Raw genomic sequence first — 25,619 nt, forward strand, 5'->3', positions numbered from 1 at the left:
CCTCTCAGGCAGATCCCGTGCGTCTTTAAGTGGCGTTTGTTCCAAAATAAAAAAAAACAAAACGAGCTATTAATTGAGAAAACTTTTTAACAGCGAAGGCATCTGCCATTAATAAAGTTACATGCGCGTTTGTGTGTTAAAATGGACATTTGAGTACTCACAACTTTCGACAGAGAAGATATGGATCCTGCGATTAAAAAAAGGAATCTTTTATGCTATCTTTTTTTCGCAGTTTGCACGGCCAGTGTTTGCTTTGGTACAAGAAGATTAAATGTTCGGAGATCAGGTAAGTTCATTTGAAACCTGACAAACTGTTGCTTTAATGGTTATGATAAATATTATTAGTATAATGAGCAAGATTTTGATAATAATGTTGTTGAAACGTGGATAATTGCAGTTTTGTTGTCTTCATCTTTCTGTTTGTTTCAAATACAAATAACTTTATGCCTGTTTAAACATTTTTTCACTCTACATTCACAACATAAAACATGTACATTTAAAAGATTCAAGCATTCATTCGTTAAGGATTGGGATGATAAATGTAAAATAAATAAATAAAAATAAAAACTATGTCAGAAGCTCATAAGGAATGCATCAACTTGTGATCCGTGCATGTCTGCATAAATGCAAGAAAATGATTATTGTAAACTAAAAGCAACTTTGCCGCATGCCACTGTGACCTTTCCCTTCATAGCACTTGCAGCAGCACAGGACAGAAGTTAAATCCATATCATTAATATTTGGAAAGTTTCACATATTTTCATCAAGAAATCCTCCACCTAGATGAACCACATGGCCTCCTTTAAAGGCAGCCAATTCAAACCCACAAAGGACATAATGGTATGTGTTTCCAAACGGGACCAAACATAATTCTCAGCTTCTTTAACAATTCAGAAAGTTCCCATGAGGAAACAGAATTGTATGATGGAAAGTTTTGTGCCTTCAATCATTTTGACCGTTTTTAAGTTAAAGACCAGCATGTGAAACAGTTACTTCACATCCACATCCCATTAACTTAATGCTTTATTGAAACACTTTTCCTGGTTTGATTTAGGGAATACATAACTTGGTTATCGTTAATCAAATATGCTTGATTAGGGATAGAAAAAATACATGGTTGAGGCAAAAATTAATAGTTAATTTTTAGATGCATTAACTTTCATGACCACCAGAGGTCGCATATCCATGTAACATAATTACATATAATTTTGGCCCAAATAAGCAAAAATAAAGAATAAAACAAAACTATGGAGTCACAAAACAGTGGAAGTTTGTAGACTGTAAAAGTCCAAGCCTAAATACAGGAACCTCAGGTTATTCCAAACAAGATCTTAACCCCCTATAGCCTTAAAAAAACAGAGTCCACATATTCTGAAACCTACAAATAAATGGACATATTTCTGCAACAGAGTTCTATGCAACAAAGAAAACCGGCATCTCTCAAAAGGATGGAAAGAAGAATATATATTAAAAAAGAGGCAACACCCCAACAATCAAAGCACAATACTTCATCTGTGAAGAATGGTGGTGTCTATTTTGAAGAGCGTGTTCAGCAAATTTAAAGGTTTAGACAAAGCCAGCAGAGGTTGGGAAAAGGTGAAATACTCTCATCTGGTCAGTTTAACTTCAATTCAGCTGTGAAGACCAGACTGAAGACAGAAAGTCCTCCTTAAAGTAGCTGACAGTGGCTGTAATGAAAACTTGTGGGAGGTTCACTCCAAGTGTGCTGTTGTTAAAATGTCAAAGACTTTTTAGACTTTTAGATAAAATATTAAATCTGACACTTTTGATCCACTTTTCAGATATCTTTTTGAAACTCTATGACTAGATCTACCACAGTTTTTGTGATAAATCAATTTACTTACTCAAATTTAAGGCGAGACATGTTACTGGAATGCAGCATCTAACTTCTCATGAATTCTGCCAAAACAAAAACTGAATAGGGCTGCACGGTGGTGTGGTAGTTAGCACCGCAGCTCGCAGCAAGAAGATTGCCTCAGGCCTCGGCTGAGGGGTGGGTTTGAACAGTGGCCTTTCTGTGTGGAGTTTGCATATTCTACCCATGTATGTGTGGGTTCTCCTGGCTTCCTCCCACCATCCAAAGACATGCATGTTGGGTTAACTGGTCACCACTGAGGGTGAGTGGTGTTTCTCTCTTTTCCAGTAGTGTTGCTTTACTCTACACTACATTCACCCATTCACACAATGTGGTGTTTAGGGTCTTGCCCAAGGACACTTCAGCATGGAACCAGGGAAAGTTTGGAATCGATCCACCGGCTGGTGGACGACTGTTCTTCCTCCTGAGCTATAGTCGCCCTTAATAGAAGATGGATGGATGGAAATACTGTAGAGTTTGATTAAATGAATTTCATTTGTATTTGACTGGTAATTGTTCATGTGAATATATATATATATATATATATATATATAACTTATCACTTATCACTTATAGGGAAAATGTAGAGTGACCAATTAACCCAACATATATGTCTTTGGATGATGGCAGGAATGAGTATTTCTCTCTCTCTCTCTCTCTCTCTCTCTCTCTCTCTCTCTCTCTCTCTCTCTCTCTCTCTCTATATATATATATATATATATATATATATATATATATAATATTCAGCTCTACACTAACAAAACATTCACCTTCATTGGGTTGAAATGTTACTTCCCCTACCCGGTATCTGCTTGTTTCTACTTTCTTCTCTTTCCTTCGCCTACTTTCTCCCTCCCTGTCATTCTCTCTGACTGTTAAATTTCTCCTCCTCTCACACTCTTGGACCCTCAGGCCATTGCAAGCTGACTTTTACATCTGTCTGTCAGCACGGTACACTCACCACACTTTAGACTGCCATACACAGGGCAGCTGTAGCTCTCTGTTTATGACTGCCAGTGACATTTGTACTTGTTTTTTTCAGGTTCCTCAGTAGTAGTTTTCAGAAAGGAGAGAATGTCAGCAGGGCTCAGCGTCCACATGCATCACATCAACCTTAAATAACAAAACTAGGGGTATACCAGAAATGGGTTAAAATTGAATGATGTCCCTCCCCAAGGTGGTCTTTCTTTTTCAGTACCTTGACAGCTGCGCAGTTAGAATAAGCTGTTGAATTATTGATTGAATAACTAAGAAGCTTTATTTTTTACACTTACTGGGATGCATTTCTACAGTAACAAAGTTGTTTTGTAAACCAACCATTTTAAACTCAGCCCATGAAACTTTGCTTGGTGTAAGATAATTAAAATTTAATTTAAACTAAGAAAGTTGAAAAATGTTATTTAATTGTGTATTTCTGTATAAAATGTCATTTTAAATCCACAAACAAACTGTACTTCATTCATCTCTCCACCAGAAGAGTGAAGCAGTATAGAGCTGAGGGATTATTTACTTTAAGGTGACTTAGATCTGTAGGGATGTGTAGCAGCATTTCTACACGACTGACTCCAAAAGTAGAATCAGTGAGGCAGTACAGGTGGTTTATTCTATAAGGTGTCTGAGTCTAAGGTGTCATGATTGCTGAACAAGAGAGAAAACTTTTAGAGAACAAGAACAGTAATAAATAGTCAGAGGGATTGAAAATTCACAATATCAAAACTAGAAACTCTGGTTTATATTCCATGTCAGATGAAAGAAGGCTTATTTATTTATTCATGTTTGAAACTAACAAAGAGAATAACACATGACAGAGATCTGTAGGACTGGACAAGAACGATGTGAATGTTTGTATGATTGTAAATACATGGATATCAGCATATATGACAAACAATATATAATTTGGAATTACAAAAGTGAAATTAAATAAAAATGTTTTGGGCGTGTTTTAATCAATGGACACAAAGCAAAATTTTCAATTTTTGGTAGAGAAAATGGATGGATGGATGGATGGATGGATGGATGGATGGATCATATTATTTGATCTTGAAAATCTTAACTACTCTGTCATTGAATTTTTCTTCAGTTAATTTCTATATTATTATATTTTATTTGAGACAAATGCAGTACAGAGTACTTTAAAATTAATTTAGCAGATCTGTGTTGTTTTTTATCTCATAAATGAATGCATAAATATTTATTCTATTTTTTACCAGCTAAATCATTTAAAGTTCATATTCAAAGGATTCAAATAGCAGCAGTTTAAACAGGACGATACACCGATCACAGATAAATCTGACAAAACCGAACAGGAAGAAATTCTCTGAGCTGTTACACTCATGTATGAACTGGTCAAGAGTCCCAAATGACATACTCTCATAGCAAATGCATTCAAACAGCAGACTACATTTGGCACGGTTTGTGCGAAGTTATGTAAAACTACATAACTTCTTTTTGAAAATGATTTTTCCACAAAAAAGTATATGAACAAACAATAAACATACCAGCCACAACAACACAATAACTTTACATTTATGACAACACCTAATGAAATAAAATATCACTCAGCCATGTAATAACGTTACAAAGATGCATTACTAAACTAAATCTATGGTATTCCAGCATAAACCCCCAGTTTTTCTTAAACACAGTAGAAAAGATGTTGATTTCATTTAGGACAAAAAGACACAAAAAGAAAAAGAAAGATAAATAACAGAAGTGTGAGCAAACATAACTTCTAATAACAATGATTTTGCATTCTCATTTTTTTATGAGAGCTGGCTACTTCAAATTTTTTTGAAGTCCACGTGGAAAGCACACACCTGTGTCAATGCCAACACTGACACCACTTTATGCAAGAAATGTTTGTTTTAGGAAAACAGAAAAACAGCTATGAAGTAAAACAGCCTCACCGACAGCTTCTTCCTTTATTGAACATTGGCCCAGTGGATTTTATTTGATCATTTTCATTGTGTGAATACAAATTATTCACACAATGAAAACATCACTTCCTTCAGTCAGTCAAACTTTATTTTTTTCTTTTAGCGCTTTTTATAAAGAAGATTTTCAACTTAGAGTGTTTTCCATTGTTAAAAAGCAAAACAGTTAATAACAACTTTGTGAATGTGAGTGAAAATGGCAACGGTGCAGGCTGAGGGGTTACTTCAGCTACAGAAGGTCCCAGAAATGACAAGAGGATCTAGGCTCTGAATGACACATTACCAGATGGTTTGAAACACAGTTTACTCACAATATTTTAACAGGAAGCTTTCTGATAATTCATACTTCAAGAGAGAATCAAAACATCCAACAAGCTTTAGGTCTTCAAGTTTCTGTTGCTCAAGTCATGAGTTTGCTCAAGAGCAGCTTCTGTAATATCTGCAAGAATATCCAGAGACACACCTTCGGGAAAAAAGTCAACACAGCATGAACCTCTTCAACGTTCAGTATCTAGATCCTCAGGATCACCGTTGATCAGCAAGTGAATTTCCATCATCAACCAATGGTTGATGATAAGTATATTTTGTGCATTACATATTGGTTAGGATGAAGTAAGAACACCTCTCCCAAAATCTAGGAGCTCACCCATGCATTTGCGGTACTACATCCGTGGGGAGTTTTGAAGGATCGGGGGATTCAGCTGACATATTGCATTATCCACTCTGATGGAAGAGTGAGAGGGGGCGGGGGGGAAGGTACAAGGTGAGCTGAGGATGAGGAGAAAAGAAGAGAGATCATCTTGAGGAGAAGAGAAGCAAAGTCACAAAAATAATGATAAAAAAAAGTAAAAAAAAAAAACAAAAAAAAAAACAAACAACAAACAAAAAACAAACAAACAAAAAAAAACAAACAACAAAAACCAAAAAACAGCCATGTTGACAGTAGACTGAGAAAGCTTAGTAGTGTCTCATCTTCTACCATGCTCTCGCTCGACACTTTAGTAATTATTCATTCAAATTAATTGAAATGTCCGCTAGTGTATAAAGCTATTAACCATTGTTTTAGCAGTAGTAATCATATTTGTATAGGGGAGACTGGGTAGGGAGAGCTGTAACGCCACCATTTCCACCACTTAGGGATGAGCAAGGAGTCATATGATCATTTCATATTTACCCACTTCCTTCTAATTCTTACATGGTTCTCATGCTTTATCGATGATGGCACTCAAAGCGCTTACAATGAATCCATTTTTCATCCATTCCTCATTAATTCGAAATGGTAAGCTACATGTGTAGCATCAGTCTGCCCTGGGACAGACTGATGGAAATGTGGCAGTGAATGCACACCAACAGCTTCTCTGACCAACACCAAAACACTCATACTCATTTATACACCAGTGATGCCAAAACTGGAGGCACAGAGGGTGAGGTGTCTTGCCTAAGGACAGATGATTTAAACTGCCAACCTTCCAGTCACTGGACCTCCTCTACCACCTGAGCCACTGCCACCCCAGTACTTGCATTTAAAGATAAAATCATAGGACCTGTAGTAAATTCTACTGTTGTCTTTTAGACAGAATGGGATGCATTTTCCTGTTTCTAATTTCAAACCACTATGCTGATACAATTAGCTTCACAGTGCCCTACAGGGTTGGGGTGGGTTGTAACATGTATTTTAAAAATGTTATAGCCATCCCCTTACATAAAACTAATCATAATTTCCTGACTTTATTCATTTCAAAGAATGCCTAGGCAGTAAGAAAAAAAAGACAGACAGAGATGTGCCTGCTGGAAAATGTAGAAATGTTAGAAAACCCCTGAAGATACTGAGAGCTCAGATGACAAAAACATGAATACCACTCATTCAGTGGTTTATATGTCAAAGTCATGGCAATTTGAATCAAAGCCAAAGGAAGTGTGGGCAAAATGTTACCCATGCAACCATATATATATATATATATATATATATATTTATATACCCCGTTTCCCCAGCTTAAAACAAAAACAGTAAAAATCAGTCTTTGAGGGTCTTTATCTTCTCATATTTCTCTACTGAATCCTTGAGATACATACATACATGTTTTAATGAGAACTTCTCTTGAGGTTCTTAACAAGGCCGTAGCTAGACAGTGAAGGAGCAATTACGATCCCTTGGGGTGGCAGAAACAGTCATAATATCTGTGATGAGAGTCAGAGGCTATTATGAGCCAGGTAGTCAGGTTACAGATTTTGTTATCTCATGTAGGTCTTTTTTCCCACTCTTCATATGGAGATACAGTAGAACTGGATGAACTATGCGTTGCATCTGTGTTGTCCTTAATCTAACCTGTATTAAAAAGCATAAACAAAATTTTGTTATTTATGCTGATTACAGGTCTACAGATTCTTTGTAAATTATGGAAAGAATCACATCACATCCTACCAAAAGAAGATCTGTCTGATCACTGATATATTTTCTGTTAGTCTCACTGATTATGTTTCTGTTTGAACCAGATCGTCTGAGTCCTCCATTAGACATTCAGCTGGAGACAATCAACTGCACTGCCTTCAGTGTACGATGGAAGATGCCTCGGAGACACGTCAGCACCATCACTGGATACAAGGTAGCCGCACACAGATTTACATATGGAGATGTGGTAGTATTGTTTAAATAGGAAACAATCTTCCATCTTATGTAGGAGAGAAACTAATAATTTATTATTGCTTGTAAAATTGTACATCTTGGAGAAAAAATATGCAAAAATTATACAAAAATAAAGATAAAAAAAACATCTAGCTTTAAAAAAATAGCTTTTTGAGAATTTGCTTTTAAATGCAAACAAAGTTTTGAAAGTGAAAATAAATCAAATTTCCCCTGTGTTTTCCTGAGTGGATGCCCATTTCTGTGTGCATGGCTGCCACTTTCCTGTTTCTGCTTCTAAAGTGCCCGTCAAACACACTGTCCAAGCGGATGGCCTTGAGGCCTCAGATGATATTTTGAAATATGTTGTGTTTGAACTGAACCCTTTTACTGTCAAATTTATATTTTTTTTGGTACAATATTGCTCCTAAGATGTGGTCACATCTTCATTCAGAGTCTTGTCAGTAAATGCTTGATGTTCTGCACTGTTCACAACCCGTTCTTTTTAAGACTAAAGTGAGCTTTAATTTTCTGTCTAGATTATTTTCTGGGTTGAAGGATAATAAATAGACAAAGTAAATTTAAAAATGAACATTTAGATGCAGCAACAAGTCAACTAGTAGATTTTTCTGTTATAATTTTTCTAAAATTATCTGGCATTTATAATTTCTGGTTGACCTCTACATTTTTATATAACCTATCAGAACATGTTTAGTCTCTTCCCTTCCTTCCTTCCTTCCTTCCTTCCTTCCAAGCATTTGTTTTGAATTAACTATTAACAAGCTGGATCAGTATGACTGTGTGTGCTCTGCTTCTGACCATATGTCTGCACTAAGAGGATTAGTCAACCTAGCTTCTTCACAACTCACAAATAAGCATGTGTGTTTATTTAGTCAAAAGTTCATAAACTGTCTTGAAAATATTTTCTCTTTGTGAGCTATATTTTCACAAGAGCTTAAAAAGTAAATGTACACGTATGTTGTTCAGGTGTTTTACACTGAGATGAAGAATGGCCGTCCCATCAGTACCACATCCTTGATGGAGGTGCCCCTCAGTTTGGACATGCTGACCACTGTGAGTAGACAATACAACAAAATCTTTAAGTTTAGTACATCTGGGATCTTTGTCACATATACAACTCAGGAAATGTAGGAAAAAATCAGTTGTACAATTTTCAGTAGAGTGACTTGTGACCTGCCTCTATGTTTGTAATTCAGTAATTGCAGCCATTCATCACTAACTTGTGAACATTACCACTTGTTTAACCAAAACCATAATGAACTTCCGTGAAAAAGACCATTTTCTTTTCTTTTCTTTTCTATAATATTTAGTAATATTCTCAGTTAAATTAGAACATTTACATGCTAAAATTTAATGCTCTGCTCTTATCTTCTCCAAGGGGCAATTTGATGGACAAGCGAGCTTTGTAAGTTACATCTGGCCTGTTAATTTATTTTGCACTTACTTACTGTGTCATGCCTTAGTTTTATTTCTACTTCTCTAAACAGCTTTACCTTTTAATTTGTATAACCTTTTTCATGCACTTTGTAGGATGTGGACATTGGTAACTTAAAAGTGAACACTAAGTACAGAGTCAGTGTTGGTGCATATGGTTGGGCAGGGGAAGGTAGACCCAGCATGCCTAGAGACATTAGCACTGCTTCACATGGTAAGTGTTTTGTTATAGAACACTTTTTCTGCTAATTGATGTCTCAAATTAAATTCAAGTTCTTTTATTTTGCTCTTAGAAATGTGCATGCCCCCGTCACCACCTACTCAACCTGTTGTCATGGCTGTATCAGACACGGAGCTGGCATTATCATGGCAGCAAGGAGAGAATGAGGGAACTGCACCTGTTCTTCACTTCCTGGTGGCTTACATCAGGTATGTAATAACTGAGCAATCAAATGAAAATATCTATAAATAGAATTTAAAATTTGTTGATAATTCATCCAAAGATGTCACTAAGCTGATGTGCTGTTTGCAGTGTTTGTCCAGTACAAAACACACAGTTAAACACACCATAAGCCACCCACATCAATAAACCAGCCTGGCACTTACCTGTTTGAAGGGAAGAAAGCCTGAAATGATTTTGTCACAGATGGAAAAAGCAGACCTTAATGAAGAAGTCACCAATGACTGATCCAGAAAGAGGAAAAATGGGCTAACCAATTTTACCAGCTTTCTGTTTGTTTTCTCTGTTGATAAGCCATCTGGCCTTGAACAAACCAGGAGAGTTCAGAAGGCTTCTTTCCTAAAGAATTCTTCCTTGAAGCCCCTTTATAGCTTGATGAGGCTACTATGAAAAATTACACAGATATAAAGCTCAAATTCAGAAGAAGATTAAGGTTTTAGAGATAACAGAAATAATCAAGTACTCAAAAAAAATTTAGTGTAATTATTTGTGAAACTTTTATCAGAATGAAATAATATTTTATTGTATTTTTGCATGAACATACAGCAGATTCTGTCTTCTGCCTTCTCTCTTTGCTGTTAAACAACCAAAAACAGCAAAATAAATCAGTGAATATAATAAAATAGGTGTGAGCTTAGGTTATTAGCTTTTTTTTTGCACAAAGGTTGTAAACAGAATTTTCTGAGTTACTTAAAAGCGATGATTCTTTCAAATTTTAGCGAAGCATAACATGTTTTTCTGTGGTTCAGTGTTTACATTTTTGATTATATATTGATGAAAATGCATGACTGTGCAACATGACAGTCTTGACCAATGCCAGCTGTAGATCTAAATAGCTTTTTCTGGGAAACAGCAGCATAACAATATCTATTTTCATGTCTTTTTCTATTTTCTTTTGTGTGTTTATTTAAACATAAACATAATATTAAACTTAATTTTTTAATCAAAATATCCAAATGTTGGACATTTGAATTTAAAGTCCAAATAGCAAGTGAGGCATTTGCCATAGAGATATTTTCCTCTGCATACTTCCACATTTCATGTGGAAAAAGAAGTTAGGGAGTCTAATTCTCCCCCAATATTTTGTTAGGTCTTGTAGTTTTCTTACCTTTAGATTCCCAACAGTTACCTCAGGCGGTTCTGCTTCCAAAACTTGACCCATGCAAAAAATATCTGATCTTCATTTCTATTTTAAGAATATGCCAGTGGTATTCAAAACAACTGCATGTTAAGTGTCAAGATGATGTCCATATATGTGATGCTGACAAAGACCAAAGATGATATTTTAGCTCAAGATATTGATCACGATTCAGCATTTTCATTTTTTTTATGCACATACAAAAGCAAACATGTAGTACAGTGGCAGATCATCTACACCTGCTTATCAAATGCTAACTTAGATTATTATGAACACTAGAATAAAAAACACAAGCATTTTATGCCACAATAACATGGCAGGCAATGATTGTTTGCTGTTGTTAGTCATTTTTTGAACAGAACAAAACCCAAATGAAGCATCTACTTCATTCCAAGGACTCAGTGTTTATAAATGACTAAAAATAGCTGCATATCCATCAGTGATGAAACCATGTGCGTCATAGTCAAATAACTACAACACAGAATGCATAGGTCTCTTTTGCAGTGACTTTCTTGCATTTTTGCTGGTCTGTTCAGTGTAACCACTTGTATTTTGACATGAGGTCAGTTGGGGCATGAGAAATAATGGATTTCATTCTCTCTATGTGTCCAGCTTCTCACACACACTCACAGAAAGGACCTCCCCTGTCTAGACTCTTGTCTGCAAAGTCAAGAAGGTTGAGATCAGAAATAAGTAGCTTTGGGTGTTTTGATGACTTGCCAGACATGAATATACAGATAGAAATCAGAAGAATTATTTGAAAGAAAATGCTAAAATAAAAAAGCAGTTGTGACAATATTAAAGTGTGAAAAAAAACAACACACTGTAGTGTTGCCTTATTTGGTGAGCAAAGAAAAAAAAAAGAAAAAAATGAGGCAGAGACTTACTCTCAGTGACATGAATTGATGTCTGTGTTTGCATGTGAGGGCTTTATTTTATTCAGAGGGGCCGCCACAGACACAAATCCTTCTGTCCTTACATCAAAAGAGAGCTCACTGAAGAGAGACATGGAGTGTTGTGGAGGATGGCTCCACTCAACACAAGAGCTATGACCTAAGGGTGTAAATTCAGATTTTTTAATTAAAACCATTTAAAAAAAGAAATGTATTCAGTCTTTTCATTTTCTTACTTGGTGTCAAGGAAATTTCTTAACACATGAAAATATTATTTAAAAAAAAGTAAAAAACAAATTTTTAATCGATTGATTTTCTGTTCTCCTTTTGTTTACTTTTATGCCTTCATGTCTTTTTTTCTTTCTCAGGCCCGAAATGGACACAGAATGGACTTATATCCGAGAACCCATTGAAACCAATTCCATGGTTTTAAAAGGGTTAATACCAGACACAGAGTACCAGTTTGTTGTCAGAGCAGTCAACATGCATGGAGTTAGCCCCCCCAGTCACATCAACAACCCTGTGCGGACTCTTGGTAAGGCCAATTTATGATTTCTGAGACTATGCGACAGCCAAGAAACTAGTCCCACCCCACTCCTTTGTAATCCTGATTTTAACCACATTTCAAAGCAAAATGTTTCAACTTATTTTCAACAAAACACACACTCGCTGTCAAACATGTTATATATATTTTACAACATTTACCATATTAAGCCACACTGTAGAAACCCCAGAGTTACTGTGGAGATGCACACATTTTTGCCAGCATTGTGCTGCAGTGATGGTCATTAGAAATTCATTCTGTTCAGAAAATATATTAAATGCAATTATATTTTACCTTTCACTCAAATCAAACTAAAATCTGCTGCTTTAATTTACTTTAGATTCAAAATGCAACATTTTTCATTAGTCCTGCAGAGCTTTATGTTTCCAAAAACCTGGATAAGTAAACATATTTTTTTTATTCATTATATGTAGAAAATGCAGAATTTGACAAAAAAACAAACAAACCAAATTGCATGTGTAGCAGTTTGTTTTAGGGCACTGGATTGTAGGGCAGCAGTAAAGTGTGTCAGTGGGTCTATGTGGCAGAAGCCTTCAAATGTAGAGCAACAGAATGACTTTCTTTAATATTCTGGATGTAGTCAGCTGCTGGTTATATGTGGTAATGGTGGAGATGTGAGGGATGGCAAAGACTGACTGATATTAAAACACGCACAAACTTAAACAGGTGTGTGCCACACAGAATGATGTGTATTCAATGAGGAGGATGGCAGATTTGTGAGCAGTGTTATGTGTGTGTTACTGGGTGTTTGTAAACAGATGCTTTTGCAGGTTTACAGCAAATGACTATACGCAACCACTGAAATATAACAGCTATATAGGTACATTATCCAGAGTTATGTGGACATACTGCTGTTCTGTAAAGTGTTGAGGAAAACTGTACAGATTGAACTGAGTGCTTTACATCCTTCTTAAACCAGGAAGAGAGATTAGAAGAGATGTTAGAGGTACACTGTGAGAAATAATGTCAATGAAAGTTACATGAAACAAGTTGAAATGAGCCATTTAGAGGGTCACAGCAACACAGACTGAAAGAGATGAAGCGTGGTTTCTCAGCAGGGGATAAAAGCCGGTTATGTCCAAGTCTCATCAGACAGGATTAAGGACGAGATGCCAGACCCCTCCTCTTCCCATCAACACTAATGGATACATACGGACAGTGAAGTGGGATTGAGTGAGTGACTCTGTGATATAGTCAGATGTTATTTTGGAGAAAAGCATGGCGATTTTGGGTGGGGGGGGGGGGGGGGGGGGGGGGGGTCACCACCCCCACCTCATGCCCACACTCTTTATTTAGGAGTTAATGTTATAAGTGAGTACCAATTAGCAGATTAATCTCTGCTGGTTTTTACGATGTATTTAATAAGTGAAATAATTTCTTTTAAATGGACAGTTTGAATGTTTTTGCACCTCTTGACTTGCAGCATTTAAAGCATTTTTACAATTAACATAAATGGAGAGGAAGAAAAGCAAGGGGGGAGTAGGGTGGTGGAGGGGTGTTATGTAAGATAAGATTAAGCTTTCTCAGAGTAAGATGCACAGGAGGGGGCATATTGTGCTAAGAATGCTTCTTGCATGTTTTTTAGCGCTGGAGTGTGTAGAATAAAAATTTCAGACATCTTTTTAATTTCTGCAAACAAAAACATATCAGTAGAACATGATGTAACCTGCTTGGTTGTAAATATGATTACTTTTAATGGTTAAAAAACAAGCAAACAAGACAGAATAAATTGATATATGTGTATAATTAAAAGCATAAATTTAATCTGTTGGAAATAGTATTCACTGTGTGACTTTGTCTCACATTATGAGCTCCCCATGCTGCTGTTCTGTATCGAGGAGATACTTTTCAGTACGTGGCACAGGAGCCTGTTCACAGGCTAGCAGGTACACTCACCAAAATAACAAAGCTGAGTCACTATAGTCAGTTTTAATCATCTTCATCATCATCATTGTCAGTGAAACATGATCACATTTCCCTCTTCACATTCATTTATCAAAGGAACAGACATGACAGTCTATGAAAGCAGAGGTTTGATCAGTGCTTTTCAACCTCTCTCGCAGCAACCCTTTTTTTTTTATTTTATTTTTTCCATTTGGGTCATGCTTGTTGTCACAACTTCCTTCATGCGAATGAGATATCATTGTATGCATGGAGGTGATTCTGCAAATGTATAACATAGGTAAAGTCCAAACTTGCACTGCTGTGATTCTGTGTGTTCGTGTGAAGGAACTGCAGTAACAAACACCAGCTCGCCATTGGTCAATTTAGATAAACAACACAGTGTTTCTATGCTACAACTTTAGAACAAGTTTGCAGTGTCACTGTCCATCTTCTCGTGTTTTCCTTTAAACAATGCGATTCACTGAGCTGCATTTAAATGTATTCAACTCATCCACTGTGTTTTTAAAGTCAGCTGCTTGCCTTCATTTTTCTGCATTCATTATTGATGGACAGCGTGACATAATGATTGTATGATATTCATCACTGGTGTTTTTAATAGGTGCATCAGATGCTGGCAGTGGTGATATTGAGAGTTACATCCCAGGTTCCAGAAACAATGATGAAGACGGATTTGATGTTGATGACTCAGATTATGATATCTTCATTGAAGAGGTAGGCCCAGTTAAACTGTGCCAATTGCATTTAAAATGTATTCACGTGTAAATTAAAATAAAGAATACAAAGTTTGAATGAGCTGAGGAGAGCATGGGAAAAGAAAACTGATCACCTGATGTCTGCATCCTGCTGCATCCTAGCTGAAACCATTCCCTGGAATCAACCAGGACAACAAGAAGTCCCAACTTCGTTCCCATTCTGGTCCACCATCTGGACGAAATGTTGTTTACCGTATGAACCCCATAGCTCCTCCAAATGCCACTGACCCACCAGTTTCCACAACCTCTTCAATCTTCACAGACCTGGTTTTCTCAGCAACCTCAGAGTCTCGTCCTGACACCACAACAAATGCCCCTTTTACCACCACCAGGTAAGCTGTATCATAGCTATTCAACTTCTTGTTTTAGAGAAAGATTCTGCTTCAGTTTGATAAGATTTCAGGATCTTTATTGTGAAGGAGGTGTTGGTTTGTCCTATTTTTATCTCAACTCAATCCCAACCCTTATCGCTGCTCCTCTTGTTCTTTGATTGCTAGATTTTCATCTCTCCTGGCTCTCTGCTTTTTTCTTAAAAGCCACCTACAACTTCTTCTTTTCATCCTCCTCCACTTAATCATTTGATAAAAATGGTGACTGAAGCAGTGACATGTCACATCAATTTAAGCTGTCAGTGTGGTTGTAAAACACAGCGCATCCTTATGATGGGCAAATAAAGGGTGGTCTTCAATGTTTTATTCTGTTAAACCTTTAATTTTCTGTTATTTAAGACATAGGAGATAAAACATTTAATGAAAAAGGGGACATTTAAAATCATGTAAAATCATGCTGATAAAGCATAAAAAATTGCTTCTAATAGTGAATTAATAGTTAAAACGTTATGTTGATGATAACCACACTTCCTTATCTTATGGCATACTTGGATCCACCTTAGCATTCCTTCAACCACAACCACTCCAACCATGTCCCCCTGGCAAGGGGAGGTACCTCGTGTGTACGACCTGACCTGTGAGGATACTGTTTGCCCGCCTGACAGCTTCTGTCTCAGTGAATATGACAGTGGAGGTTCACGCTGCCACTGTAACCTTGGACGAAAAGGGGACACTTGCTCTGAGGGTGAGAAGTTGAAAATTTGAATGTCTCCTTCACCTGATTTTGATTTTTTTTGTGTGAGCAAAGACAAAAGAAAACGGATGATTCACAATTAAATGGCACAGACACTTACTGGCCACTTTATTAGGTATTTAGTAGATGCTAGTACCAGGTTGGACCTCCTTTTGCCTTCAAACTGCCTTAATTCTTTGTGGCATAGGTGCAGCAAGGTGCTGGAAAAATTCCCCAGAGATTTTAATCCTTATCAACATGATAGCATCACACAGTCACTGCAGTGGCTTCACATCCAAGATGAGAATCTCCAGTTCCACCACATCCCAAAGGTGCTCTATTGGATTGGGATCTGGTGACTGTGGAGGTCATTGGAGTACAGTGAACTTGCTGTCATGTTCAAGAAACCAATCTGAGATGATTTGAGTTTTGTGACATGGTGCATTATCCTGCTGGGAATAGCCATCAGAAGATGGGTACACTGTGGTCATGGGCAACAGTGTACATGAACAAGGTCAGCTACCAAATTTAAACAATTTAAATACCATTGCGGTATTTAAACCATGTTCACTTGGTACCAAGGGGCCCAAAAAATGCCAAGAAATTGTCCCCTACTCCATTACAGTCTGTCACCATCACCAGCCTGAACTGATGAAAAATAAGAAAAGCTTTATTAGTTCCTCAGTGGAGAAATTGCTTCGTTGCAACAGTACAGGTGCGGTAAGCAGAAGCACACAGGTGGCAACAAACAAGAACACACACACACACACACACACACACACACACACACACACACACACACACACACACACACACACACACACACACACACACACACAATAATAAATAATAATATGTACAGTATAAGCTCTGAGTATGTATAATATATAAATATGTACATGTAGATATGTAAACACAGTTTACATGTGTTCATTGTAAAATCTGACAGCAGCAGGAGCGACCTGCGATATCTCTCCTTCGCACAGCGAGGATGGATCAGTCTGTCACTGAAGCAGCTCTCCAGAGCAGACAGGGTGCCCTGCAGGGGGTGGGACTCATGGTCCAGCATGGATGTCAGTTTTTCCAGGACCTTTTTGTCACCTTCCTCCCACACTAAGTCCAGAAAACAGCCCAGAACAGAGCTGGACTTCCTGATGACTTTGTCCAGCTTCTTCCTCTCCCTCTCTGTGATGTTGCTGCTCCAGCAGACCACACAGCATGGCTGATGCCACCACAGAGTCATAGAAGGTCCTCAGGAGTGCCCCCTTCACTCCAGACCGCAGTCTCCTCAGAAGATACCGTTCCTTTACAATGCGTCTGTGTTGTGAGTCCAGTTCAGTTTATTGTTTAGGTGAACACCCAGGTACTTCTAAGAGTCCACTCTCTCAATGTCTGTTCCCTGGATGTTCACCGGTGATGGGACAGCAGGCCAACGTCTGTGAAAATCCACCACCATCTTTTTGGTTTCCCCTGCATTAATTAGGAGATTTAGGGTCAGTCTTCTGTCCTCCATGTCGTTGTCTTCAGTGATCAGTCTGACAATCACAGAGTCATCTGGGAACTTCAGCACAACGCAGCTGTCCATGTTGCATTTGAGGTCTGCAGTGTAGAAGGTGAAGAGAAACAGGGCCCAGACTGTCCCCTGGGGGAGACCTACGCTGCAGGTCAGCAGGTCAGACACACAGGCCCGGGCTCTCGCAGACTGGGGCCAGTTTATGAGATGGTGCAGAATCCACTCTGCCAGATGAAAGTCCACCCCAGCCCTCTCCAGTTTGGCTTTCAGGAGTACCGGCTGAATGGTGTTTAAGGCACTGGAGAATTAAAAAAAACAATTCTCACAGTGCTGCCAAGCTTTTCCAGGTGAGCTAGATAATGATGCAGCAGAAGATATCCGTGTTTTTCACTCCGATGCCAGGCCAGTAGGCGAACTGCAGTGGCTCCATGGAGGGTCCCACCATGGAGCGTAGGTGTTCTAGGATCAGATACGAGGTTTTATTTGAGTTATTGTTGCCTTTTTCTATGCTCTCCGACTAGTCTTTTTCCTCTCACCTCTAACAACAAAAGGATTTTTCTGTGCAGACAGCTGCCATTTTCTTTTTTCAGACCATTCTCTGTTTACTGTAGAGACGTAGAAGTAGCCAATTAGCTATTTATGTTACAATAGAGCAGGTGTACCTAATAAAGTGGTTGGGCCTGTGTACACTATTCACAATTCAACAAATGGCACTGTAAAGTTTCTATCCTTAGCGTCATCATGATTTAATCTTTTTTCTTCTTCAGTGGTAACAGTGAACTTTCCCAGGTTCTACGGCTACTCTCACATGACCTTTGAACCTTTGAAAAACTCTTATCAGACCTTTCAGATCACTTTGGAGTTTAAGGTAAGTCATTGTGTTTATTTTACACCTTAGTTTTGGTTCTTTTCACCCTATCAATAATAAAAATGTATTTGAGACAGTATTTTTTCCGGTACAGGCAGACTTTGAGGATGGCTTGCTACTATTCTGTGGAGAGAATGAACACGGACGTGGAGACTTTACCTCTTTGGCTTTGGTTCGAGGCAAGCTTCACTACAGGTGAGAATAGCAATAGCAATAGAAAAACACACATTATATTTTTCCTGATCAAATCAAATTATTGTTTTGATAATTTCTAATATGGAAATATCATAAAGCAAATCACTGAGGGAAAAATACTGTCAAATAGGTTAACTATGCACATTATTTTAGACATTTACATTATTAATTAATTAATTTATATATGTTGGTTTTTCATGAAGAATTTGTAGCATCAATCTGCTTGTTGATTTTTGTCTCTTCAGGTTTAACTGTGGTACAGGAGCTGCTCAGATCATCAGTGAAAGTCGTATTGTTCTGGGTCAGTGGCACACGGTAACCGTTTTCAGAGATGGAATGAGTGGCTGGCTCCGTATGGACAACGACACCCCCATATCTGGACGCTCACAGGTAAACATGACCCTTTATGTGTCATGCAAAAGAAGGGAAGGGATTAGTCATCTATGCCTAAAATATCGCGTTTACAGGATTCGGATTGTCTTAAAAACCAGTGTTTACTGTCAGTGAAGATGGTGCACATTTGACCGTCTTTAATCTTCCTTTTTAGGGTCAGTACACTAAGATTACGTTCCGCTCCCCACTATATGTGGGTGGCTCTCCAAGTGCTTACTGGCTGGTGAGGGTGACAGGTACAAATCGTGGCTTTGTGGGCTGCATTCAGCGTCTGACCATCAACAACAAAGTTACAGACATCAGGCCATGGCCTCTTGGAAAAGCTCTGAGTGGAGCTGACATTGGTGAGATATGCGGAATATGTGGCTTCTCTCTTTGTGATGAATGTTTTTCCTTTTTTCCCTTCCCTTGTTTGTTGCTTCCTTTGTAAGAGATTTTTACTAGTTTTACTGGTAATTTTTGTTTATAGTCTCCATAATACAAAAATTTTAGTTCTCAAGTTGATAGATGAGCACTGAGGATCTGACACATATGTTTTAAGAATTTAAATCAGCCTTGTAGACGGTTAACACTTAAATATTGTTATCTTTGTATATCATGAATGCTTATGAACACAAGAAAGCAATGTTTGTAGATAAATTTGCTGAATTTTGTCCTTACACGTCAGGTGAGTGCAGTGAAAGTGTGTGTGACCTGGCAAACTGTGCCAATGGCGGAGTCTGCTTTGCAAACCGTGCCGATGGCTACATCTGCCTCTGCCCACTTGGCTTCAGAGGAGCACTTTGTGAAGAGAGTGAGTTTGTACTGTACTGTTATTCCCATCACACTCACAAAAACAGCACAAGTTTATTTACAAGAAGAGCTTTTAACCTCCTCAGTAGCAAAAAAATAATGGCTGTCATGTAGAGCTTTTATGGTAATTACTCAATATTTACAAAGCAAAATAAAAAAAGAGTTAAAATGAGGATTATTATTTTTTCTATGTAGAGGGATGTTTGTCCAACTTTCCAAAAATATAACTTTTCGCTTTTTTTTATCTTCCCCATCTTCTCTCCCCCTGTTTTCCTTCTGTTTTTTTTTTTTATTAACTTACTATTTTTCTTCTTCTTCTTTATAATTATCATAATGGTTATGTGTTACCAACAGTCTTTATCCCTTGTCTTTCTTCCTGGTAGTTATCCTCTCATGGTTCTCTTTTCAATTCCTCAGGTTTTTTGCTGTCCTCTCCACTCTTCAACGAAACCGTATTTTCATATGCTGTCATCCCGTGGCCTCAGTCCTTTCAGAGCTACCTCTCTTTTATGGAGTTTGAGGTGACATTCCAGCCATCGATGCCTGATGGGGTGCTCCTGTACAGTGATGATGCGGGAAGTGGAGACTTTCTTGCTATAAACTTAGTAGACAGATATGTGGAGTTCAGATTTGACTGTGGCTCTGGAGGAGCAGTTATAAGGTACTTAAAAAGATCCAATCTTATATATGTTGGTGCCCCTGTCATTTTCAATTTGCGTTTATGTTTTCTCACCAAATGTTCTATATATATTCAAATGTTTGATTATCTGTGCTCACAGGAGTCAGGAGCAGATCAGTCTGAACTCATGGCATGAGCTACGAGTGTCTCGTACAGCAAAGAGTGGTATCCTGCAAGTTGACCGCCAGAACCCAGTGGAGGGAATTGCTGAGGTCTATCAACTAAAAACTGTTGCAATTTTCAGAAGAGAGATAAACATACATTTTCATACTGACACTTTCTGTAGAAGTGAATAGAGGCAATCATGCTGTCAAAGCCAGCTTTTAAATATGCGTTCCTTAGACATCTTCAATTCATTATAATTCATTCATTTAATTAATCTTATTTCTCAAAAGTAAGAAGAAGGAACGTTATGTTCAGTATGTTTAGACATAATTTAATCTGTGCATTTTTAAGAGTTAAAAACTCTCTTCAAAATATGGCTATTTACATGTCAGTATTAATGTAACTGCCATATAACATAAAACACAGTTTTTGCTGAGAGTTGCCTCTATATGAGCAACATACATTTTATACAGAATATATATATATATACATGTTTAACATAACTAATTCTTGCTTCCTTTTGATTGACTTTTCAGGGAGCTTTCACTCAGATCAACTGCAGCTCACCTCTTTATGTTGGTGGAGTGCCAGAATATGAAAAAACCAAGAGGACAGCAGGTGTAGTTAAGCCATTCACTGGAGTTATTCAGAAGGTGAACACAACTGTTATTTTCCTCTGGAATAAATGGAGTAGTTTTCATTTAATTTAATTTTATGTCCTTTAATTTCTACACATTCATCTACATCAGCATTCAAAGATACATTGTGGTAAATTAACATATTGAGCTAATTAATTCAAGCAAGTTAGCATCAAACAAATCTCTTTTTAAATTTCGTTTTAAATCTGGCGACTGTGTTGAGAATCTTTCAGTGGTGTCAGGCACAAATGAGTAGATGGGCTGGGCTTACACTAAACATGTAGCATATCAGGCTAAAGCACCAGCTATTATCGTGGATGATTGAATGCTTCCACCTTCCTTCACCATCTATTTCTTGCTTCCTTCTTTGTGTGTCTTTTCATGCCCTCAGCTGATTCTCAATGACCGCACCATCCCAATCACAACCAGCACTGCTGCTGGAGTTAATGTTGCAAACTCTGCACACCCATGTGTGGAAAGTCCTTGTGCCAATGGAGGGACATGCAGGGCAAAGTGGGATGGATATGAGTGTGACTGCCCTCTAGGGTATGATGGGAGGCACTGCCAGAAAGGTCAGTTGTAGTATTAACTTTTCTCTTTCACATAATTATCTTCTACCTGCGCTCATTGTTTTATATATATATATATATATATATATATATATATATATGTATAAATACACACAGTAAACAGTTATAGATTATTAAAAGAGAGCATGTTCAGTGATTGGCTTGCTCAAACATAGGTTAATTGAACTTTATTTGAAAAGCATTTCAAATATTATTTCAAACTTTTTCTTATTTATTTATTATTTATTATAATTAAAAGAAAAACACATGTTCTATAGCTCAAAAATGTAAAAAAAAACATTGAGAGTTTTGTATATTTAAATTATTATATTTAAAATATTTATTTATTTTTTACATAATTGTTAGGCTAGTTTTTGGTTTCTTCTGATGACTAAAGATGAACGATTGTGACCTAATAATGAAACATAAAATATAACACTAAATTATTGAACATAAATGTATCATTAATATTTTGGATCAACTTATGCTTATACTGCAAAAGAAAACTGATTCCAGAAAAGGGTTTTGTTTGGGTGTAATGTGTTTCTAACCCTATGTACTTTTCTTCTCTGGAATTGTTTGTCTTGCTATGCAATGTCACAAATTAGACAACCCATTCCCTGAAGTCTGTCTATACTTTCTCTGTTTTTTAATGCTTTCATAAACAGAATGTGGGAATTACTGTTTGAACAGTAAGTTTTCTTCTGTGAATTCAAAACGCAGGCACTAACAATTTGTACATTACCGCTAAAATGGCATATTGTAGTAAAATCTAGTCTTCTAGTTTAGCTGTGGAAGCTTAAGAAATGTTGATGCTGCCATCTTGTGGTGATGTGACATTATCACTTTTCCTTCTCTGTCCAGCTGTGACTGAAGCCATCGAGATTCCACAGTTTATTGGTCGAAGTTACTTGACCTACGACAACAGAGATATCCTTAAAAGGTTGGTACTGAAATGCTTCTAAATAACTGCATCTACAATTGCACTAAGTTACTCTGGGTCATTTATTAAACTTTACAGTCTGTGAATAATAAACACTAACACTATTCTACGGTATTTACACAAACATATGCACACAATCATTCTGCTGGCATGATAAAGCAGAAGTGAATAAATCGTGTTTCTTATTCTCGCATCAGAGATGTGTCTTTTTAATTTTCTTGAATCACTTGTTTAGCAGAGATTGTGTATCTCCTTTTTTTCAGAGTGTCTGGGTCCAGGACGAACCTTTTCATGCGTTTTAAGAGCACAGTCATGGATGGCTTGTTGCTGTGGCGAGGAGACAGTCCAATGAGACCTAACAGTGATTTCCTTTCTATGGGTCTTCAAGATGGTGCTCTCATCTTCAGGTGTTTCTTCTAGTGTTTGTATAATATATGATGAAAAAAAGAATTAATTTAGCAAATCATTTTTATTGTTGTGAGGTTACAAAGGAATGTTTGTAACTAGAGTTCAGCGTCTGTATGTTTCTGATTTGTTGCATTTTATAAAAAGAAGCTGAATCTGATGTAACTTGCTAAATTTGTTGTATGTATTTCTGTTATTGTAGTTATAACTTGGGCAGTGGCGTGGCTAATATTGTTGTCAATGGGACCTTTAGTGATGGAAAGTGGCACAGAGTCAAAGCTGTAAGGTAAGTAAAAAAAAAAAACAAAAAAAACAAGGGCTTTTGACAGTGATATAGATGCCAAACGAAGATGTTCCTTGCCGTAAGAAAGCGGATCAATATGCCATTAAAGCTTAATACTGAGCAATAAAACATTAAGATGCTCCATAGAACAACGTGTTTATTATATATTATATATAAACGCAGCTTGAGGGTGAGGTTATTTTGTAACCTGTCATGTTTTCCTGCGCAGCACAATTACAAACAATGAAACTTTCAGTCCATATAAACAATAGAAACACAAGTGAAAGCTGTGATGTGAGCTTACTCTTGTATGTAACAGAACCTTTGCTCACCATGTGTGTTTAACTTTTCAGGGATGGCCAGTCAGGGAAACTGACAGTTGATGATTATGGAGCAAAAACAGGAAGGTCGCCTGGCAAGATGAGACAGCTGAATATTAATGGACCCTTATATGTTGGTAGGTGAAACCCTTTGAGCTGTATGTACTGTTGAACAAAAAGATCATTTTAATTCTTGAATTTAAATATTCCCTTCCTCTTTTATCTCAATATTTTTCACATGAAGGTGGCATGAAAGAGATCGCTCTTCACACAAACAGACAGTATATTGGAGGCTTGGTGGGCTGTGTCTCCCACTTCACACTCTCCACTGACTACCACTTAGCTTTGGTAGAGGATGCGGCTGATGGCAAAAACATCAACACCTGCTCCAACTAGGCCTCTTCAGCACAGGAGGGAACATTTTCAGCATTTTGTTTCTTTCTGGACCATCTATCTTATCACCTTGAACCTGATTTACCAGCGCAGAATCACTGAAAACTAAAAGATATATGCTTTGCGGTTAGATGCAACCCTGACCTGATTTGGTTTAAACTAAAGCTAGAAAAATGAACAATGGTGCCAGTTTGAGTCACGGGACTGTTTCTGTGTTGTTTGTAGCTTTGACATGCCAAGTTGTAAAGTTTATGTTAATGCTATTGAGTTTTTCTGGATTAACAGTTTCAATCCAAGGCTACAGTAAAAATGACCTCAGGTCAATCGAAGATGTTTCAAAGCACAATTTCTCTCTGAAAGGAGATATAAAGCTTAGCTTTATGAGTAATAAGGAGTTTTTGCAAAGAGCCTTTTGAAGGACATTTTTCTCATGGGATGATTTCAATTGTATCTTTCTTTTTTTTTCTTTTTTTTAATGCTTCTATGATTGCAGGAAGAACCAAGTGATCCAAAGGATCAAAAGTTACTATAAACTTGACCTAGAGCAGCTAGCATAGGCAACTTTTTTTTTTTAGAGAATTTTGGTTATGACCTTAGAAGAATTTTGTTATCTTTCTTGTGACATTTGTGCTCTTGTTTTATCAATCTATAGACAGGTTTTCTAAATCTGAGTGATGTACATTATTCCAGTGTGTCTAGCTTTGCAGGGTAAATACATCAACTGCACTTTTTTTTTTTAACTTTCCGTTAGGTTAGTGGCTTCTGTATTTGGATCTTTCAGAAGTTAGTCACATGAGAGTCCAATGTTAAAGCATCCTAAATCTTTAAATCTGTGCATGGCAGTATATTTCTGTCATCTGACACAAACCGCAGTACTGTGGACTTCAGCCTTTGAGTTCATTTTCTTCATATCTCTTATTATCGCATCAGAAAAATAACAATAAAATAAGTATTTGCATGCCTCAGTAAGAAAAAGACCAATTAAATGATTATATTTATGCCCAGATTTTACTCCTTAAAAAGAGGATTTTGTGAATGTTCTATCAGAATTTTTAGTATTCAAGATTCTAATGTGTATTTAGGTCTATTGGCAGATATGCACAGAAAAACTAGCTGTTTTTACTTATGTAGAATATAGCAGAATAGTGAACAATACTGGAATAGTGGAAGTACAGTGTAAGGCTTATGTCATCTTAGAACAAATCTTCTCCTTGTAGTCTGTCATGTTGAACTAACATGTTTTTCTACAGTTTCAACAGTGAATGGACCAATAAATTACTGTCTTTAATCAGGGGAATTTGTGTTCTTCCCTGCAGCTGTAGTGGGGGAGGTGGGGGTGTGAGGTTTTCATTTGTTTCAAACAATCAAATCAAACTTTAGTAATAGCACTTTCCATGCAAAGAACAACACAACATGCTTTACATAATAAACAAAGATAAAAAAATATTTATACATATTAAAATACAATAGAGATAAAATAAGCCTCCACACACCTGATCCTAATGTCTTTCACACCCAATGCTCTAGATCAGTGGTTTCCAACCTTTTTTCCTCCAGGACCTCCTTCACTGAAATGCCATGGACCCCCTGCTCCACCTTGTGCTGAAACATGCTTGGTTTTAGGCTTTCAAAAGTGAAATTCTCACCATATATATTCTGATTGAGTCCTGTCCTTTGATAAAGCTAAAGTTATATGAACAACATACAGCCTTACTTCTCTCACTGGCTCTCTCCAGCCAGAAAAAGACAGCCTTATCATAACTCTTGTCTTACCTTCCTCAGTCCCTCTCTTTTTCTCTCTTCCTTAATAATGTCTTCTTGTGTTTCTTTGATGAATCAGCGATGCACATTCGAAACGACCAGT

General features: G+C 37.2%; 1 protein-coding gene across 2 annotated transcripts; it reads left to right on the forward strand.

Moving 5' to 3' along the window:
• On the forward strand, positions 1-25,015 carry LOC121649150 (pikachurin). 2 transcript variants are annotated; one of them, XM_041999757.1, is made up of 24 exons: positions 1-286; positions 7,303-7,412; positions 8,417-8,503; positions 8,829-8,855; positions 8,981-9,098; positions 9,178-9,313; positions 11,744-11,910; positions 14,444-14,556; positions 14,700-14,929; positions 15,490-15,671; positions 17,940-18,040; positions 18,135-18,235; positions 18,481-18,625; positions 18,783-18,972; positions 19,296-19,421; positions 19,838-20,081; positions 20,200-20,311; positions 20,741-20,857; positions 21,234-21,414; positions 22,276-22,354; positions 22,618-22,761; positions 22,962-23,045; positions 23,396-23,499; positions 23,607-25,015. In XM_041999757.1, exons 1-24 carry the CDS (start codon positions 181-183, stop codon positions 23,756-23,758), a joined length of 3,156 nt encoding a protein of 1,051 aa, XP_041855691.1. In that variant the 5' UTR covers positions 1-180; the 3' UTR covers positions 23,759-25,015. The 2 variants fall into 2 exon arrangements, with proteins under 2 accessions (XP_041855691.1, XP_041855690.1); XM_041999756.1 differs by lacking the exons at positions 1-286; positions 7,303-7,412; positions 8,417-8,503; ... (14 more) ...; positions 20,741-20,857; positions 21,234-21,414 and adding an exon at positions 22,084-22,103.
• The last annotated feature ends 604 nt before the right edge of the window (positions 25,016-25,619 follow it).

The sequence above is a fragment of the Melanotaenia boesemani genome, chromosome 11, assembly GCF_017639745.1.
Source record: "Melanotaenia boesemani isolate fMelBoe1 chromosome 11, fMelBoe1.pri, whole genome shotgun sequence".
Classification (NCBI taxonomy): Eukaryota; Metazoa; Chordata; class Actinopteri; order Atheriniformes; family Melanotaeniidae; genus Melanotaenia; species Melanotaenia boesemani.

Coding starts and splice junctions, on each gene's coding strand:
- LOC121649150 (XM_041999757.1), top strand. CDS start 181: ATGGATCCTGCGATTAAAAAAAGGAATCTTTTATGCTATCTTTTTTTC. Junction 8,856..8,980: donor TTGATGGACAAGCGAGCTTT/GTAAGTTACATC, acceptor TGCACTTTGTAG/GATGTGGACATTGGTAACTT. Junction 14,930..15,489: donor GCCCCTTTTACCACCACCAG/GTAAGCTGTATC, acceptor GATCCACCTTAG/CATTCCTTCAACCACAACCA.